The 15,406-nt window shown below is 42.7% G+C and overlaps 1 protein-coding gene across 2 annotated transcripts in view; it reads right to left on the minus strand.

Moving 5' to 3' along the window:
- Nucleotides 1–14,922, minus strand: part of COL9A1 (collagen type IX alpha 1 chain) — a 220,785-nt gene extending 205,863 nt beyond the window's left edge. The window contains exons 1-5 of one of the 2 annotated variants that reach the window (XM_068281455.1): nucleotides 14,841–14,922; nucleotides 13,801–13,874; nucleotides 12,636–12,713; nucleotides 11,889–12,021; nucleotides 8,762–9,158 (exon numbers count right to left, since the gene is read on the minus strand). In XM_068281455.1, the coding sequence (XP_068137556.1) occupies nucleotides 8,762–9,158; nucleotides 11,889–12,021; nucleotides 12,636–12,713; nucleotides 13,801–13,874; nucleotides 14,841–14,884 (726 nt within the window). In that variant the 5' untranslated portion in view covers nucleotides 14,885–14,922. Of the gene's footprint in view, nucleotides 1–8,761; nucleotides 9,159–11,888; nucleotides 12,022–12,635; nucleotides 12,714–13,800; nucleotides 13,875–14,078; nucleotides 14,118–14,840 lie in introns of those variants that run through there. The other variant, XM_068281456.1, reaches the window with a different exon arrangement.
- Nucleotides 14,923–15,406: the final 484 nt, after the last annotated feature.

The raw sequence follows: 15,406 nt of genomic DNA on the forward strand, positions 1-15,406 counted from the left end.
GAAGTGCCCCCAAATAAATCTGACGCTCCAGGCAGTTGGCTTATCAGCTGGTGCCTAGAGGCACCTCTGACTCTAACCCAGAATTTCGGACCACTCTTTTTTTGCAAACTGATCCAGGTCTCTCTTATTGGAAGGGTGCCTTTTCCCAACAGCAAAGATCTTTCCACAGGCGTTTAATGGGATTTAGATCTGGACTCATTGCTGGCCACTTCAGAACTCTTAAGCTCTTTGTTGCCATCCATTTCTATGTGCTTTTTGACGTATGTTTGGGGTCAATGTCCTGTTGGAAGACCCAAGATTTCAAACTCAGCTTTCTGACACTGGGCTCTAAAGTGCGACCCGAAATCCTTTGGTAATCCTCAGATTTCATGATGCATTGCACACTTTCAAGTCACCCAGTGCCAGAGGCAGCAAAACAACCCCAAAACATCATTGAACCTCCATCATATTTCACTGTAGGTACTGTGTTCTTTTCTTTGTAGGCCTCATTCCCTTTTGGGTAAACAGTAGAATGATGTGCTTTACCAAAAAGCTCTATCTAGGTATCATCTGTCCACAAGATGTTTTCCCAGAAGGATTTTGGCTTACTGAATTACATTTAGGCAAATGGTAGTCTTGCTTTTTTACATCTCTGTGTCAGCAGTGGGGTCCTCCTGGGTCTCCTGCCATAGTGTTTCATTTTATTTAAATGTCGACGGATTGTTTGTGCTGACACTGATGCTTCCTGAGCCTGCAGGACTGCTTAAATTTCTTTGGAACTTGTTTGCTGCTGCTTGTCCACCATCCGACTATCTGGCGTTGCAACCTTTCATCAATTTTTCTCTTCTGTCCATGCCCAGGGAAATTAGCTACAGTGCCAGGGGTTGCAAACTTCTTGACAATGTTGTGCACTTTGGACAAAAGCAAATCTAGATCTCTGGAGATGGACTTTGTAACCTTGAGATTGTTGATATTTTTCCACGATTTGGTTCTCAAATTCTGAGACAGTTCTTGTCTCCTCTTTCTGTTGTCCATACTTAGTGTGGTGTAAAGTGAACTTCTCTCCTTTTTATCTGCTTTCAGGTGTGATTTTTAAATTGCCCACACCTGTTACTTGCCCCAGGTGAGCTTAAAGGGAACCTTAACTGAGAGTGGTATGGATGTTTCCTGTTAAACAATACCAGTTGCCTGGCAGTCCAGCTGATCTCTGTGGCTGCAATAGTGGCTGAATCACACCCTGAAACAAGCATGCAGCTAATCCAGTCTGACTTCAGTCAGAGCACCTGATCTGCATGCTTGTTCAGGGGCTGTGGCTAAAAGTATTAGAGACACAGGATCAGCAGGCGATTCAGGCAACTGGTATTATTTTAAAAGGAAAAATCCATATCCTTCTCAGTTTAGGTTCCCTTTAAAGGAGCATCACATGCTTGAAACAATCTTATTTGTACACAATTTTGAAAGGGTGGCAATAATTTTGTCCAGCCATTTTTGGAGTTTTGTGTGGCATTATGTCCAAATTGCCTTTTTCCTCCCTTTTTTTTTGTTGTTTTCCAATATACACAAAGGTAATAAAACATGTGTATAACAAAACATGTGTTAGTGTGAATACTTTTCTGTGAGAAATACTTGATTTTTTGGAAACATTTCTGGGGTGCCAACAACTTTGGCCATGACTGTATGTGCAGTGTAGATTGCATGAGAATGTATATTGCCCAGTCACCTCATATCCATGGGGTAGGGGGCATTGCTCAAGAGTCCCTACATCTGAGGGCCTCATGAATGCTTTGCTATGGGGATCCATGATCTCTAGCTATGCCACTGGGACACACTTATGCAATGCACAGCAGTAAACAAGGACTGTCACCTGCAGGGATCGGGACTTGATCCCTTGGTCAATAGTTTGGGGCCAAGCTTCTGCTATGGAGGGGGAAGAGGGACTACAGTGCAGTGCATGATGAAGCAGTACGGGGGAAGCAGGGGGGGGGGAATCAGGGACCATTGCTCTCATCCAAGATATTCTTCCTGCTTTATTATAATATAAGTAGTGGATTTAGTGGAAAATGTCTATTTTGTTATGTCTCATGTGGCTGTTTATAGGGTGACTGGGCCTCATTTTTTATTAAAGGAGAGGGGGCTTCATGCAACGTTTTTCTATTGTATGTAAATTCCACTGCTACTAGGTTCATGTACATTTGGCTCTGTTCACAACCCATCATGACCATGCCCACTTTTCTGCTTTCTGGTGCCCAGGGGTGCAAAGATCTTTTAAGAATCTAGCAGCACCCCTTACTAGGAGTATTCAGAATTATTTAGACTTACTGTAACAAGGGCAGAGAAAATACAGCCTTGTAAAAAATGGTATGCTTAGAAACTGTATTGCTGCACTAAAACAGAATTTGGTGTTTGCATATGTTAGACTGTGTTAACATAGGTGAGAAGGTTTTTTTTTTTCATCTTCAGTGTACACTCAGTACTGCACCCAACTGAGGCAGACTGGCTTAATTGAAGCACTCTTTTGTTGGGTTGGATTTACAAAGGTCAGAATTTAGTACTGTCAGGAAGTAGCCACCATCAAAATGCTGCCTGCACCCTTTCTCCTTTTTTATGTCACCTTTCACATCGCATGGCAGAGTAAAGTATACTGAGCACTTTCATCTGGTTCACACATGCTGAGGAAGAGAATTCATGTTTTGCATTTTTCTTTCATTGTTTTACCCTTTCTGGGGAAAAGAGGCAAAAGATCACAGTATGAATATTTTTTTCTCTGGCTACAGTGAATGCTCAGTTTGACAGAAACTCATCTGCATCATTCTTTAGATGCAAGTTCTAAAACATGGCTGCAACTTGGTCCATTTTTATACTGTAATTGCTGTAATAGCTGTCTTTTTGGGCAGCTGAGTCTGTTCTGATAATATTGGCTCTAATACTTGGCTCTTCACCCTAAAATGCTCATTCCTACTCCCCACAAATGACTAAAATGTAAATGGGAAAAAGGTCATCTCATTGGCAGGGCTGAACTGAGGCAGAGGCGAGAGATGCTCCAGCCTCAGGGCGCAGTGTAGGAGGGGGTTCAGAAATCACTCAGCTATCATTCCTCTATTGTGTTTGAAGCAGAGAGAAATAAGAAAAGGGGATACATGGCAGTGACTGCAAGCCAGATAACTAGAGATTAAGGTGTTGGGGGCCCTGGGGCACCTCTTAGTCTAGTAGCAATTAGTGTGTGTCGGCCAGGGTGTGAGGGAGGGGCGTCTCAACCTTGGGTGTTGGAGGACCTTGTCCCACCTCTGCTCATTGGAGGGTAGACTGCGATTAAAGCATTAAAGTGGACCTGACCTTTTGCACAAGACAGAAGGAAAACATAGAGAAATGCACCCTGTATGTATTTAGAGAGTTTAGCCTGTCTAATTCCTTCTAATCTGTGACTAATCACAAATGTAATTTGATCTCTCAGTTCTGTCAGCTGTCTGCCTCGACAGAGCAGCTCACTTGTAACACAGGATGTTAACCCTATGTATGCTTCCATGAAAGCAGTTAGTAGTCACATTGCAGATATATTGCAGGATTTGTATTAGCTGTAACAAAGAAATGTTTTTCTTTAGAGGTTATTATGCTGTTGCTTATCTTTTAGAGCAGAGTGAAAGTTCTGAGTTCAGGTCTGCTTTAAAGGTGCGTACACACGCACTACTATAAGGAACGACGGGTCCGTCAGACCCTCCCGCTGGGCGGGCGTTCCAGCGACAATAGAGCGTGTGCACAGTCTGTCGGCAGACTGATAACATGCTCTACTATCGGCAGAACGCCCGCCCAGCAGGAGGGTCTGACGGACCCGTCGTTCCTTATAGTAGTGCGTGTGTACGCACCTAAAGCATAAGTGAGTGATAATAAGGGCTTGCCTAGTTTATGTGGACACAGGAAGTTTGCCCTCTCTATCTGACTTCCTCACTGTATGTGAGAATGACTAGCTCCCCAAAATGTTTGTATTGCTTCCAGTAGTCATTATTACTGTGCTAATGTGCATATAAAACATGAAGTAACTGCTATAGACAACAACCACAAATATCTTCCACATGTCACAGTTTTATTCCCCTCTTAATCAAACGAACGATAGTCTGTACACACGCCCGATTTAGCAGGGGAACGACAGGACGGTCAAACGACCCGTCCGCGGAAATCCGACGTGTGTATGGGCCTTTACCCAGATCTATCAGTTTCCCTAACCCCCCCCCCCCCCCCCCTTCTGATGACTCTATCCTAACCCTGCTGTTGTCATGGGGTGGCTGGTGATAGTGGTACAAATCTGGCCCTACTACCGGTAGGCACACAGGGATCCTTCACAGCATGCCAGCAAGCCAGCCCTGAGCCCAGCATCACTGCCAGCTTGGCCTGCATCATTGCAGCATAACCACCAGCCAGGCTGCAGCATAACTGCCAGCCAGGCCAGCACAGCATCACAGCCAGGCCAGGTAGCCCAGCAAGCACAGCATCACCACAAACCTAGCACAGCATAACTGCCAGCCGAGCACAGCGCCCAGGCCAGCTGAGGATAAGACAGAAGCCAGGTGAGAAAAGTCTACCTATTTTAAATACTGCGTATTTATCATATTTAAGTTACATCATTGCTAGGTTCATGTACATTTCACCCCACCCATGACCACTCCCACTTTCTTGCTGCACAACCATGCCCATTTTTGGCGCGCTCCGCGCGCCGCGCGCTGCCTCTCCCTTGGTGCCCAGGATCTTCCAGGATCCTAGCAACGCCCCAGCAGTGAACCTGGGCACTCTGGCTGTCGCTCAGTTCAATGGGGGGGCATAAGGCCACCACCCCTTTTCAAGCAAAATATTTGATTTCACTGGAAAATTTATTTAAAATATGATTGAGCAGCAATGATGGAGCATCAGTTTCCAGCAGATTTGATCACAGTGATCGAATCTGCTGTGGAAAATCAATTAGTGTATGAGCAGTGCACTATATACATTTGGGCTCGAGAAAGATATGGATTGGGGCTGGGACTAACGTGAAAGGGCCTCTAGGTTGTGTTTCCCCCCAGGCCAAAAGGTCCCAGTCCTCCCCTGGATGTAAAGGGGGGATATGAAAACACAGGGGGGAGGGAAAGAGAACACAAGATGGAGGGGGAGGAGGGGGGGGGGTATGAAAACAGAGGGGGGTGGAGAGACAGAGCAGGAGATGAAAGGGGGAGAAAAAAAAGCAGAAGAATGACAACTTTATCACCAGCCTTCACTGCACATCCTTGCAGTTATAGCGAACTCCTGTCTCCTGCACACAGGATTCAGACGTGCTGTGTATTCACAGCAGTCTCCCTGTGCAATCCAGCCTGACTTCAGCAGCACAAGCTGCACTCTGTCGTCTGTGCTGCCAGGCTTCTGCAGCTGCTCTTCACATTCTCTCCCTGTCAGGCCACAGAGTTAAATATCGCGCCAGGGAGAGAGAGAGCAAGACAGCACACAAGCCAATTGACTCCAGCTTACGGAGCCCTCCGATCACATGGTATGAGCGGCTCTGCTTCCTCATTGGCTGCCTGGCCCCATGTGATCCCGGCCGACTGGAAGCATCCGCCCCCTACACTTCTCTGCACTCTGTAGCCATCGCAACAGCAGGGACGCTGCAGATCCGCTGGTATTGTAAATACTACCAGTGGACAGTGGCAGGCATGCTGCCCCACCGGCCCTCCATGTGTGAGCAGGCGGCGGCCCGGGGGGCAAACGCCTCCCATCCCCCCAGGCCAGTCCGCCCCTGGACCTAGCCCATTTTTAAACAGGCTAAGGTCACTAGTACATATATAAAATAAATTCCAGAAAAAAGAAAAAATAACAGTGAAGACGAACAACGAAGAATTATAAGATATATGAATAATGTTTTCATAGACTTGTTACGTCACAGTATTTGAACACAGGTTTACTTTGAAGCAGAACAACAGTAAAAAGTTCCCTCGGCTTCAGTACCTTAGTCACACTATTCTAAGTTTAGGAACAAAAAGTGCCTGAAACAGTTATTAGGCTTAGTTTCAATTTTTTCCTGCACCCTTATCAGTCCCTAAAGCCCCATCTGCAACATACAATTTTTTTGTCCGATTCGATTCATTGATTTGATTCAATCTGACATGTCAGATTGGGAATCGATTAGATTCAATTTGCCATTGCAAAAAAATAGCAAATTGAATCGAACCGAATCCCGATCTGACTTGTCGGATTGAATCGAATTGAATCAATGAATCAAATCAGACAAATATTGTATGGTGTAGATGGGGCTTTAGCTAGGTGGCACTGTGACAAAGTACTGAGTACAATCTAGTGGACCAGCTCAGGAAGTGGGGTGTAGGATTTGTGGGTTCAGAAAATGATTAAGACAAAATGGGGCCCTATGCGAGATAGCAGTTTTTGCCCACTGCTGATGATCAACTGCCGTTTTTAGTAAAATTTGGAGGGGGCTAACATCAACCAGGCCTCTAGACTCCTGACAGGCCCTAGGCAACTGCCTAGGATTGCTTTGTGAATAATCTGGCACTGGGTGGGTCTGACGAATAGCTGTGGTGGGTACAGTAGAATATCTCCTGAATACTCTGATGAGGATGGAGTTTCCATACCTCTTATGCAAAAAAGTGATGTCACTGATCACATGATTGTGCATGTAAGGTATTGGTGCTTATTTTAGTATATGTAGTTAACTAGGTCACTATGTAGTTAACTACCCAACATCTATTTCCATGTCAACATAATGTACACATGGTATACATGGGGCTAGAGAAATCCAATTAAAGTTTTGATTTGTAGTTATGCATAAAAATGGCAACTTCCGACAGTAGTTAATTCATTTCTAGAGAGGGCTAGGAGATAGAATTACAAGTGCTTTTATGGTGGCTGGAAAGTGATTAGGAATAATGATAAAGACATGCTCCATGTGACTTGAAAGTACATATTTTACCTGAACAAAACACTCCAAATAAAATAGTACACTGATTACAGATATGTCCAGGTTACCACTGCTTAGAACCCTGTGTAGAAGTGATTAGTTGTTCAGTAGATACGCAGTCTTTCTGCAAACATCAGTTTCAATCTCTTTTCAAAGTACAGATCTATTATCTCCCATCTGCTAACAGCTGATAAGAACTTCCCCTGATTATTAAATGACTTCAGCTAGCAAGCTGTGATCCCTTTGCAAAGATAGAGAAAGAATCCACAAGATAATATGCACTGTGTTAAAAAACAACCAAGATAGCAGCACCAATAACAAAGAAGTAGTGGAAACATACTGTGGTAAGCATTGAAACCCCAGTGCTAGTTTAAAGACTCTGCAGATCCTTGCTGGCAAGTTCCCTTTAAACAGAAATCATCTTTTCTTAGCCCCTTTACGTAATAACATGTAAGTAATCCTCACTTCCCACAAGTAAAAAGCATCTCTAGTCACGTGTGATGCTGTTCTAGGAATGCACTACATTCTACAGAGGATGAGCTTAATTAAGAAATGTAATCAAGCAATTAAGGTAAATTATTGAAGCAGACAATCTGATGAGGCCTCCTTTGTTGTTTGGGAGAAAGCTGTGAGAGGGGGAGCTCTCTATGCTTCTAAGTGCAGAGAAAAGAAGCACATAGGGAATTGCCACTTAAATTGGAAACCAACAATAAGCGTCTATACAACTATACTATGCGATCATCTTGCAACACCAGAAATGTCATTACAAAATAGGAGACCTAACAAACCAGAAGGGGAAAGAGACTTCTTGATCCTGTGCTTAATCACAACATGATCAAATGGCCAGAAGAATGCATTTGTGTACAGTATCTGTCCAGTTTACTTCTTCATAATAAAAGTTGTAATTGTTCACTGGGATTGGGTAAACTTAGAAGAAACATGTAACCATTGTAAACTGATTGACCTGTTAGCACAGGTAACATAGAGGCAAGTATGGCAAATGCTTGTATTTAACCTCACATACCTGATAAAGGGCCCTGAAGCTCATAAACTGTGGGCTCTTTGATAAGTAAATGCTGATCAGAATTTTAGTACAACTTGGAAGTCTAGTGGAAAAATAATGTAATGAATAATTTTTGTATTATTTTTTTTAATAATACTCATTGTTAAATGTATCACAGGTGGTGGCATCTTTAGTACCATCAGGTGATCTCTCCGGAATGTGTGTTTACTGAGAGTTCAGAAGCCAGTACAGGATATGACTGATCTCCCAGAATGCTTTGGGGGAAGGGGTGGGGGAGGGAATATCACATAGCTAATCAGTCTAAGATAAGCATCACTGGGAGAGCAGGGATACTTTCAATATACAGCAATATAGATAAAGGAAGTGTGTATGATGCTGAAACTAGGAACATTGCAGTAACCATGGGTATCCTGAATAATTTACAGCATTTTACTATGTGTCACTACAGTGCCTCTTTAACTCAATCTCTTCTAGCTATAAGTCCCACCACAATCTGTTTTCCCCACCACCATAATGAACTGCCTCAGTAACCCATTGAAGCTCAGTCAGTGGTTTGGAATAGTAAGTATAATAGAAGAAATAGAACTAAGCATCACTACTGTAGAGACCTAGCCAGAGTTTCTTGTCAGAGTAGAGTACCTAGGCTTCAGGACCACTCTGTGAGATATGTGAGAGTGCATGCAGGCACTTATTGGTTGATACAGGCCTGCTATAATAAAGGGTTAATCACTCTCTAAGGGGTTTATTTTATCCTTCTTCTATGTGTGCCAATAGCAGAAAAAAAAAGTAAAATTTTGGAAACAGATGAAGAAAAACACTTTGACACTTACAGGAACAGATACTTCATGGTTATTCTTCAGTTTTCCCAGTATGGTATAGCCATCAACGGTTATCTTCCCTCTGGGCACCAACTTGAATGACTCCACCTTGATGCAGTCAATGTAAAGAGTGAGTGTAGATTTCTGTACACTGAAGAGGACTTTGTGGAACTTGGTATCAAACAGGAAGGGGAGGCGGTTAAAGGTGACGGTGTTCAATTTTCCATCTGTTCCTTTATAGGAGAACTCCAGAGCCTTTTTAGGACCATTGAAGTTTATAGAAGCTTGCTGCTTCCCTTCTGAGTCCACAATTTGCCATACCGTCCAGTATTTATTCTTTGTGCTGTCTTTCATCCGGAAAGTAAACATAAAGGAGTATTCCTCTGGTAGTCCACTGCTGTATATGTGCCTATGGGATTCAAATTGGCAGGACAAGCCATTTAGTTCATTTAAATACATATTTTACATTGGAATGTCAAATTCTATTAGATGGAACGCTTTTACATTTTATTCTATAGGATCACTGTGGCACATACATTACATTAAAATGAGTCTAATTCATTTTACTGCATTTAGTCAAAACCAAATGTCAATCCATCACCCCCACCCCCTTTTTTCTATTTTGCTGTAAACCAGCATTACGTTTAATGACAAAATACAAACAGAATCTTTCACCATGTGTGGCCTCTGTTGTGTTCATATACGTTTAAAGTTTGCTTCTCCGCTATGCCTTTGGAACTTAATCTGACTATAGTGCTGGAGTAATAGTCCTCTTGTCCTGATCTTCCCTTTTGTCAGAGCCTGACAACATTGATTTTATGTCCCAACACTCTACTCAGCTAGAAGAGCAATCAGATGAATATCTTGTTAAAGTCAATGGAAAGTTCATTTGACTGTTTTATGTGCAAACACAGAGCAAGAAGGCAATAGATGTCAGTGCCTGGGCATCATTATAGCTGTAGGCTGGAAACTATATAGGTGATTACTACAGACATGAGGTATTAAAGGGAAACTCCAGGTTTATGAAAGAAAAAGAGATGGAGGGAGAAAAAGAAATTACCTATAAGGAAAACACATTATAACTCTGCCCAACCCTCCATATTTTTACTTTTCAGGCACACTCTTTATACTGCTACTGTAACAGCAGTAAAGATCCAACATTCTCTTTTTCCAAGATGGACATCACATCCTCCCAAAGTCATGAGTACATTGGTAAGACATTCATTTTAGTGTTGCACTGCCATGCAAACAGTGCAAATTAGTGGCTCAGCTGGATCAGGTTCTGATTGTCCAGTGCTTGCACCTTGTGCTACTTTATACACTGCTGGCTATATAATAGCTGAGTATTGGCACCACAATCATACTCTTCCACATGGAAATCTGCATTTGGCTAATGGACTCAGAACCATGGATTTGACAAAAAGAGTGAAGAAGATGAAAGGTGAGTATCAACTCAAATGATATAGCATTTTATGAGGATCAGGGCTGGGGGTAAAAGAGGGGTGTGTTTAATCCGCTAGTGTTAGGAAGTTATGTTTAGGCATTGGGAAGAGCTTTGTGTGGCATGGGGGTATAAGGAGGGTTGGAGGTAAGTAAGGAGTTTACACCAGAGAAAGGTTAGAAACGAGGAAGGGATTTACACTAGGAGGTTAGGGTTAGGCATCAGGAAGGAGTGGTACCTTGGCGGTAAGGTTAGCGTTAGGCAGAAAAATAGGGAAGATAATTGATCAGTACTGTCAGTATAGCTGATACATGAACCCAGCTCCAAAATGAAGCTGCATGGATGCACATCAACCAGGTAACTGGCATTATAGGAAGGAAAGAGAACAGTCTGCCTATAACAGGGCTGCTACCCTCCAACTTTTACCATTGTTTAAGTGACCACATGGGGCAGGCCAGACAGCACTGAAGACAATTGATGAAAACTTCAGAGTGCCATACACAGAGGAAATGCCTGAAATGTAAACAACAGAACCAAAAACCGGCAAGGCTCTTCCTAGGAGAAGAGTATCAACTTTTCTCTTTATAAGTTTTCCTCACCCAGAACAGAGTTACATCTTGAAGAGGTAATACATTATTCAGGAACCCACACTAATCATCCTTGTTTCAGAATCAGAAACACTTCTTACAGCTTATTGCTGTATATTGGTACGAAGCCCCACCCTCCCAATGATGCTTAGCCTAGGCTATGATGTCATGAAGCCTTCTCCTCCCAGTGCACTCTGGGAGAACAGCTGTTGTGTGAGATCATGTGGGAACACACAACAAACAAACACACATTATTTTGCAGTGATGCTCCTTGCCAGCACTAAGGATGTCGCTACTTGTGATAAATTTAAGAAAGTAAGTCAGGGAAAATATTTTACAGTGGGCAAACTAAATAATTTAAAAATTATCTTTAAAAAAAAAAAGAAATAATCAGTTGTATTCATTAAGTTATTTTCAGTAAAGTTTCTCTTTAAGCTTTTCTAATTGAATAGCTACCAATATAATCTAATCGATGTGTCTTTCTGTGCTGTTTGTGTCCCCATGGAAGAAACGTCCTTCATTTCCTATTTTAGGTGACCACTAAGAAATAAGGAGGACTCTCCCTGTTGGGAATCGAGACAGCAATAAAACAAAAGGGAGGTTCTCATTTCTTTACATCTATCTAAACAAGAGATATACGTTTTAACTGGAGCTCCACTTAATGGTAATTTAACCAAGTACGTATGAAAATAAGTAACACGATAAGCGAGATGAGCTCCAGAAACCGGAAAGGTTTCAGACTATTTCAGCACTGCTATCTGAGAACAGCTCCGGCAGAAGCTTGTCAATTACCTAATTGGTCACTAGGGGGCGCTAGTTTACAACAAATTGAAAAGAAGTGCACGCTTACACACCTGGGCATGAATCTACAGCACGTTAGTCTGGATGTAAGAATTGATGGAAGTTTCCTATTTATGGGAAGAGTTACTATAAATCAATTAACAGCACGACTAGTTAACAGGATTATGCCAGTTATCTAAACTACGAACACAAATCGTAGTGCTAATGAAGCAGGCTGCCATTTATCTTGCGAATATCTGCACAAGCTTTACTCCCCTTCCAGTCATGCTGCGAGAAAATAGCTGTAAGTATCAAAAATGAATCCACAAACCTTGTCAAAATTCTGAAGTCAACATTTGGCCCCAGCTGATAGGCTACTTGGTAAGGAGAAGTGCCCACAACTGATTGAATAGCTCCCACCGAGGCAGCTTTGTCTATTTGGAACTTGGAAATCAGATCAAAGCCTAGAAAAGGAAATGGGAAATATGTTTTATGTGGAAGAGATAAACAACTGTGAACAAACACTGAAGGCACGTTTGTCTCCACTCTGGGGCACATACAAGATCTAATATGGTCTTACTGGATAGCAAATTGTACTATTATAAGTCAGCTTTCACTGAACTTAAAGTGGACCTGAACTCTTGCACAGGCCAGAAGGAAAACAGAGAGAAATGCACCCTGTATGAATTTAGAGAGTTTAGCATGTCTACTTCTCTCATATCTGTGACTAATCACAAGTTGTAATTTGATCTCTCAGATGTATCAGCTGACTACCTCGGCAGAGCAGCTAATTTGTAAACACAGGATGTTAACTCTATGTTTGCTTCCATGAAAACAGGAAGTAGACACACTGCAGATTTTTTGCAAGATTTGTATCAGCTGTAACAAAGAAATGTTTTTTATTGAAAGGTTATTATGCCTTTGCTTATCTTTTAGAACAGAGGGATGTTCGGAGTTTAGGTCCGATTTACTAGTGAAATCATGTGGATGAAAACGTCAGACAGCTGGCATCCTTATCCCAGAGATATGTGAGCAGTCCAGGGTCTTAGCTGCTGATGCTGAGGGATTGTGCACCTACCTGGGAGGTCGTCCTGTCCGCCATTGAGGGGTGGGCATTTGTGCTGTACATTGTTGAATTTCAGACTGAAAGGGAATCCTGGATAGAGAGAAGATAGTGGTTCATATCAGGAGTAAATATAATGCATAGCCACATGTATGCACTAACTATCTGTGTCACATAAAGCAAACAATGTGACTACACTTTTAACGATCACAGTGCAGGTTTTACAGGGATAACATCAATATAACGAGTCTTTACATATAAATGCACGTCAGATATTAGTATCACAGTAGTGTTACACAGTATTTTGCCTTAATGCATGATAATGACAGTGTAATTGTTTCCTCGTGTCTACAGTAGGAAGCCTCAGCAATCAGAACAAGCCTCCCTGTATGCTTTCACAGTGGCATAGTAATCACTGCAGTGACTTGGTAATCAGTTACATTGCACACAACCACATCTATTAGAGCAGGGGTGTTGGCTACAGACCAATATGAGCAAGACTCATCATCCCCAATTACACAGCTCCCCTCTTTACAGAGAGGAATGTCTGGGAGGGAGGCTGTGAGGCTTCTTACAGGCTGCGGTTTATTGACATTTACAAGAACTAGAGGGGGGAGATCAAACAGGAGACCACTTTAACACAAACACTCAGTGGTCTGCCTTTTCTGAAAGCAGCTGCTATGAGTGGGAAGAATAAATATTTTTCTTTACAAACCAGCTCAATAGGACCCAGAAGCCGTTTGGAAATGTTCCTCAGGTCTGGTCTGCGCTGTAAAGGGGCTTGAGTTGTGGCTCTGGACAGAGCACCCACTCTACACACAGAGGGCTCTTTCTGAGCATCGGCCCTGGCTCTACAGTTCTTTCCTTTAAACAACATTCCTTGTGCAAAAACACCTCTCAGTCCTAATGCAGCATGTACTGTATCTGCAATTACAGTTATCTGGCTGCTGTCCAGCCCTCAGGATCAAAGAGCAATTCATGCCAAACGCAGAGAGCTCCACCTCGGAGAATGGCTGGGTGAAGCTGAAGGCGATATGTACCTGGCATCCCTGCAAATGAAGCAAGCTAAGATTATACAGAACAGTAACCCAGCTGCCCCTTATTCTTCTCCCCCCAGCAGTAACCATTTCATCTCTATTCTGTCTCTGCCTCTCAGTCACAAGTGTCATAGTGCACTTACTTGTATAATGCTGGATGGTGGCTGATATCAGAGGTCCCAGCAAGCTGATCAAGTACAAGACAAGTGGAAGTTTCCTGTTGAAACAAAGTTAGTTTAGCCTATTGCAGCGATGTGTACTACATGCATCCTAGACAAGCTAGCATCCTGTCATTTGTGGAGTTTCATCTTCTGCCCTGTAGCCCTGGTGCAGGTGCTGCAGGCAAGAGGTCCTGTGCTAAGCTCACACTCATCTGCAACTTGCTGAACTCCATCCCCAGCAGTTCACTTCTTGCTCTTACCAGATGCCCTTCATGATTCCTTTTCCGTTGGCATTAGATCCCCGGTATCCCTAGGCACTAGTCTTTTCCACAGGCACACTAATTATTTATAGGGAGTATAATTCCCTAGTAATTTCAGCCACCAATCAGGAGAGACCTGCTCTGCCTGGGACTCCACCTCTCCAGCTTTTTGCATGTTTATGGAAAGTGTGTGTGAATGGAGGACCCTTGGAGGAGGCTCACTGAGGGGTCTTGGCAAGGTGTGCAGGCTGAAGAGTAACTAGCAGCAAAGCATGAGAGCAGAGGCCAGGAGATTCCATTTCACTATATTATGGAAGCTGAGGCAGGCTGCAGCTTTGCCATTTCTGACCTGTTGACAGCTTACAGAAGAAACCAATAAGTGTTTTAAAATCATTGTTAAATAAAACAAATTATCCATTTTCTGTAAATGGATGTGCAAATATGTATACAGATGAATATTCAATAAACTAATTGCACAAACAAACAAAAGCATAATAATGTGCAAAACAAGTACAGTACTGTAATTCCGTTCTATATAAGCAGGTACTAATTGTACTACAATTAGCTACAAATCTAGATTAATTGATTGATATGGGTTATATATTTCATTGGACTGTTTCTTCATATAGATTGGCTACTAGGACTTTGGCTAGCTGTCTGCAATTGTCTAAATGGCAAACACTTTTAGAGCAGCTCAACGGCTTAAAGAGAACCTGAACTGAAAATAAAATGTAAAAATAACCATACACAGGTCTTACTTACCTCCCATGTAGTCTACTCCTCAATCTCTTTCTCCTCTCCTGCATCCCATTTGTCCACTGTGATCAATGGAATTCTCCATCCTCCAATGTAAAAATGGTCACACTGTAGTCACTTCCTGTCTGAGTCAGGACTGAGTCAACCACTTACATACCTGATATTTAACTCTTTCAGGCAGATAAAGAAGAATAAGGAACACAGCATAGTTATTTGTGTGCTTGGCACTGTACATACACATGTCTATCTCATCATGTCACATGTCACCTCGGGTATCCTTTAAAGCAAACCTGTGAGGTCCAGGGTGGAAAAAAATAGATACTTCAGTAAAGGGAAGCCTCTGGATCCTCCAGAGACAAAACAAAGAACATTTATATTGCGCTCGCTGTCAGGCTCACGTGGCCTGGAGTGTTCTGTGCAGGTGCAGTACTTTTTTCGTCTGTGTAGAATGCTCCAAGTCACGTGAACGCGAGCGGTGCAGGTCCGTGATTGCGCAGGCATAGTAGATTCCCAACCTGGCAAGGTCGGCATCTGGAACGGAGGGGACCCAAGGACACCTTAGCTGCAGCGAG

This window comes from Hyperolius riggenbachi, chromosome 4, assembly GCF_040937935.1.
Source record: "Hyperolius riggenbachi isolate aHypRig1 chromosome 4, aHypRig1.pri, whole genome shotgun sequence".
Classification (NCBI taxonomy): Eukaryota; Metazoa; Chordata; class Amphibia; order Anura; family Hyperoliidae; genus Hyperolius; species Hyperolius riggenbachi.